General features: G+C 33.5%; 1 protein-coding gene across 1 annotated transcript in view; it reads right to left on the bottom strand.

Moving 5' to 3' along the window:
* The window catches only part of LOAG_18224 (PHD-finger family protein), an 8,223-nt gene extending 4,458 nt beyond the window's left edge, over positions 1-3,765 (bottom strand). The window contains exons 1-9 of the mRNA XM_020450888.1: positions 3,342-3,765; positions 2,436-2,534; positions 2,071-2,216; positions 1,944-1,997; positions 1,559-1,632; positions 1,211-1,386; positions 748-872; positions 326-429; positions 153-230 (exon numbers count right to left, since the gene is read on the bottom strand). Of these exons, the coding sequence (XP_020305381.1) occupies positions 153-230; positions 326-429; positions 748-872; positions 1,211-1,386; positions 1,559-1,632; positions 1,944-1,997; positions 2,071-2,216; positions 2,436-2,534; positions 3,342-3,381 (896 nt within the window). The 5' untranslated portion in view covers positions 3,382-3,765. The remainder of the gene's footprint in view (positions 1-152; positions 231-325; positions 430-747; positions 873-1,210; positions 1,387-1,558; positions 1,633-1,943; positions 1,998-2,070; positions 2,217-2,435; positions 2,535-3,341) is intronic.
* Positions 3,766-5,488: the final 1,723 nt, after the last annotated feature.

Genomic DNA, 5,488 nt, shown 5'->3' with positions numbered 1-5,488 from the left:
TATATATATATATATATATATATATATATATATATATATATATATATATATATATATATATGTATATATATATATATATAAGATAAACGGAAATCAAAAACTAATAGATATAAACGTCTGACGAAACAAGTGGATGGAAATTCAAACATTACTTATTACTATTTGTATGCGTGCTAGTTGACAAGTTCGGATCGATGCTTTTCTCTGTGTTATCGATCAATAAACCTAACCTGAAAGACCTAAATTTGCATGTTCTGATTTCGACAAATAACATTTTGTTTTACTTATGAAGCTTTTAGTTCGTCCTTTACGCGGAAACGGTTACCTTTGTGCGCAAGTGACATGGAGGTGATTTTTGCACAGTGCCGCATCGCATGGCACTGCAATACCCGTACGTGCTAATAGTGGATCAGAACATGCGATGCAAGCCTAAATTCAAAAATAAATAGAAATTTTATATCAATATTGAAAGAGAATAACACATTTCCCTTATGAAATGAGCCCAAAGCAGCAGTGCATCTCTCTATGGCGATGCAAACAGCCAGAAACTGCTACGGAGGTCCACCACATTGGCCGCTTAAATCCATCAGCTAACTTAAGTTACTGATAGTTGTTAAAGATGTTCAGAATACAAAAAATATAGGTTGATGGAAAGATCGACGACGTGTTTACACGACTCTTCTTTTTCCGAGTATTTACATCGTAAATTGTCCAGAAGTTACTGCAAAAAACTGCTTTAAATCATACTCGTTTGCCAAATAATTTATAGTCTTGTTCTTGCCAACTAACAGCTGACAAACGCTCCACATCACCAAATGTTATACCCGGAGTATACAGTGCGCATAACAAATGTACCCAACCACCACCAATGTCTGAAACACTCAATTTGAGTCAACATTTTGCACTCGAGCAACTCCACTAGGTAATTTGAGATGTCGAGTTTGAACAATTCACTTATCTGTGTGCATTTCTTTCATTTTATTTTTCTTTCATTCCATAACTTCTTCCATTTTTACAATAAAGAAACAGTGATAAGATGTTAAACATTGGTCTAAACAGTGTAATGTGTGAAATATTCTAAATTATATAATTCGTTAACAGCACTCGACATCTCTAATATATTATATGTGTGTTCGTATGAAGAATACTTATGTGAAATGTGTAACCCTCACAAATCTAACGAAACCTAATAAATATTCATGAAAATTACCAGCTTTTTTAAAAGCACCAAATCTATTTGGGCACAGCTCACAATATGGCGGTTCTTTGAGGCCATATAAACAAGCTTCACAGAACCATGGTTCTGTTGATGAACTAGAACCGTCGCTCTCTGAATCCCCTACATTTTCGGTAATATAACAATTCTCGTGCACTGCTACTCCACATCTAAAAGTAAAGTCAGTAAAACAACTGTTCGGTATTGAAAGATGAAGTGAATTTTATTGGAAATGATTCATTTGCATATGAATATTGATTATTGGTTTCTAAGAAACTAAAATTTCATTAACGATAAATTAACATTTTTTTAACATAATTTTCAGTAGTATAAAAAACTTACTTGTCACACTGAATGACTTCATCATTACGCACAACAGCACGTTGATTTAGACACAATGTACAGATCAACTGACCCTAAAAGGACAACTCTGCATTTAATATTTTGGCATCTTCCTGCAGAAAATTTCATGTTCATGTGAAAGATGAAACTTCTATCACTAATAAATATAGTGACAAAATGTCATTCATCCTTCCCTTTTAAATGATTATCTTGACTTCCATTCACGACCTAATTAGTCTGATGGATGAATGGATGAAAATCTTTGCCCTTCAACTCATAAAAAACACTTTATCGCGCTGAAATTCGAGCTAACTCTATATGAAAAAATTAAAGAACCCGGAAATGGTCAAAAGCATGAAACTATTTAGCTGAAAAAAAAGATTACTGGTTGAATGTTGTAGCCATTTGCACCTGTAACGTCGAATTCTGATTTCGTATCCTGTAAAAAGATCCGGTAAGGAAGAAGGTTCCAAAGAAAACTTTAATACAATGACAAGAAAGAGAATGAAGACCTCATTCTGGTGCTTTTCAGGTCCACACTTTGACTCATTCAGATCTGAAGTTTGCGCTTCACCGTCATTTCCATCATCTTTCTCTTCATCGCCATCATTGCTTGACAAATCCGAATTAGACGACGACTCATCGCCAGTCCTTCCAACTGCCATGGGGAAAAACAACTTTTATATGGTTAACAAAAGATGTCAAAAAATGACGGTTTAACTTGCTTATGAAATTTTGAAGCATAAATCCAGCTTCATCATACGTTACTGTTGAATTTATAGTATTAATATAAATACGTATAAAAAGTAAATAGGAATGAAGCAGCAAGAAGTATTGACATAAATTCCAAAATAAATTTTGAAGTCTCACAACTAACCAATGAAATCGTCATCTTCGTCACTGTCGCTAAGTGGAATGGCATCGAGCAAAATATTAGCATTTGGTTTAATCTGTCGTTTGCCTGGAGCTCGTGAAGCTGAAAATAAATACAATGATGGATTTACAAAGAAAAAAAAAATTTAAAAGAAGAATTTACCACAAAACTGTGCTGGAAAAACGAATTTAGATTTCTGCGAAATCTGAACTAAATTTTGCAATTAATGCTTCGAATCATTAATTCGCTATTTTATTTTTTATCCTAATATTCAAATACTATATATGGAGAGCAATCACTTCTATTTAATAATTAACACTCAGGTAGGGATGTAAATCTAGAATAGTGGACCACCACTTAAATTTGTACTATTCTATAGTTAAGAAAAATATGGGATGTAAGTAAGCATACTACATCGAGGTATGGAATTTTGAACATTAACGAATACAGTATCCCGAGGGTTACAAGTAAATAAGTGACTGTAATTCTAACGACTTTTTATCGTAACTATATAATGCCAGAAATAACTGTGAAATAACAATCCGTGCTTTAAAACTTCATTACTAGATATGGAGAGCAGATGCACATTCTACGTTATGCAAATGAAGGCTAATGATACAGCAAAAACAATGTTTTGTATGAATTAAATTCAAAACAATACTTGGGATTGAGAATAAAATTAGATTTAAGATGTAAATAAACTCATTGCATATCGGGAAAAAAAGTTATTTTGGCATTGGCTCTTCCGGTACAACTCCCTGCCATTCCCAACGTAAATTCGACCAGCTTTTGAAATTTTTAGTCTGAAAATTCAAATTTGCCGCCGAACACCGAACCGTATGCATGCATTGTAGCCGCCTACGAAGTTTAGGGAGCCTTTTGATGGGGGTGTGGAAGTGTTGAACTTACATGCAAGGGCGAAGAAATTGCGTTTTTCGTCTTCAGTCATTTTTACACGACTCCTGTTTCGCGATGCCGCGGGGAAACACCCGAATGGCTGAAACTCACGACAAGAACCGATCAGATATCCACCATATACTCGCACAGACGGGATCTTCCGTAGCAGCGCCGATAACGACTATAACAACGCTATATCAAAGACGACGCGCACGCTTCTCTCACCCGGGACCGAACAATGTTGTGAGTCGCGCATGGTGTTTTTACTCTCGGTACTACTGTAGGAGGAATTTCGTTGCGGGATGTATTGATACATAATTGATGCTACAGTGTGGTGATATAAGCTACCGTATCACTACTTGGTTATTCATCCTTTACTGATATTATGTGTACGAGATAGTAATAAAGGAGCTTGCATTCCTAATATCACTCCTTCACCTCATTCTCACTTTCAGAAATTTATAATTTCAAGTTTCTAGTACGGTGATACCATCTTCTATAGTAGTAGAAGCTTCGTTAAAATATCTTATTGATTAGTAGAGTACAGTAGATATTTGAATGACAGAAAATTGTATTATATAGTCATAAACATATACAACAAATAGTTCTAACAAATATATACTCAATAAATATGTTGTACACATCGTGCAGCAGAATAAGCGGTAAAATGAACTGCAAGTGCATGCATAATGGAATGAAAGCAGATTGCAAAACCGACTGGATGAAAAACAAAAAATGAAAAGTGCAAGAAATAGTTTCCAGCTTTGCATAAATATTACACCGAAACACGCAAACACCGCGATGACAAAATTTGCAAATGTGATTTTAAGCAAATGAGAGTTACCAAAGGGGTTATGGGAGATTGGTAGAAGTATATTAACCAAGGAATCTAGTAATCATGCACGCAGTTTACGTTGCATTGCACAGGGCCCATTTGATTATAGTGATTGTGCACTTGAGGTTAAAGATAGTAGTGAAAAATATCATCAAACATTATTTCAAATCCATGATTTTCTAAACTTCACTTGATAACTTACATGATTTCAAAATGTCTTAATTGCTAACTTATGTCTCGTATCAATAATTTTATTTTTATTTTATTTTTATCAATAATTTTATTCTTTATTTTTACAGTTAAAGCTATTAAAAGCTCACTAATTTAATTTTTATTAATGTTTTCTAAATTTTTATTACCATTAGCATTACCATACCATCCAGACTTTCAAAGGGTACTAAAATTCACTTTACATCTCAAAACGCTGTAATTTATATTTGAAGGTAACAGAAAAGTGTACTCACGAGATTAGTTTGGTACTCGGAGAAAAGAATATAATAAGTCAATAGTTTTGTTATTATGAATCCTGATCTTGATTAAGATATTTCAGGAAATTTATAAGTACTTAATTTTATTTCGGCTTTTCGACTTGGTCCATTTCTCAAGTTTTAGCTATCTTGTTAAATAGTAAGTTTTTCCTTGTTAAGTTTTCAAAACTGTGACTTCTCTTCATCATAAATCTTTCAGTGAAAATTGTTGACAAGTGATATCTGTGCTGTAAAAACCAACAGCTGAAGCAATATTGACTCTCCGAAGTGTTCAAATTGTAGTATGAAGAAAGCGAATGACTCAAAAACATCAGGATTGTGAGCAACTGAGGCTAAATGTACCACCAAAAGTAATGAAATAAGAATATATGATATCGGGATTTTAGTTCCATTTTAACATTTCAACTGATATTGCGTGAACTTTACGTCAAGTCCAGATAGCTTAATAATTAGGGACAAGAAATATGCAAAAAGATGGTGAACGAATAGTTCAACAAATGACAAGCAGATAGTAAATGTTATTTCTATAAAAAAATAAAAGAAATAAAGAATAAATAAATAAATAAAAAGGAAATTATGGTTGTATCAATGCAACTGATAAGAAATGTAATTAGTAGTGCAAATATACAAATCCTACATATAAGTTACTTATTTGAACATGGACTGAGCAGTTAACAATTGTGATACAGAAACGGCAGTACAGGTTAGATAAGTGACGAAATGGTGAAGTGCCGTACGGCATACCTAAGAAGACACACTACCATCATCTGTTAAACAACTAATAGCAATGACATGATTTGGTTAAAGAAGATTTGACGCAAATATTGCGAGCTTTT

This window comes from Loa loa (genome assembly GCF_000183805.2).
Source record: "Loa loa unplaced genomic scaffold supercont3.231, whole genome shotgun sequence".
Lineage (NCBI taxonomy): Eukaryota > Metazoa > Nematoda > Chromadorea > Rhabditida > Onchocercidae > Loa > Loa loa.
The sequence above is the reverse complement of the archived record's forward strand: the minus strand, read 5'-3'. Positions and strand labels throughout refer to the sequence as shown.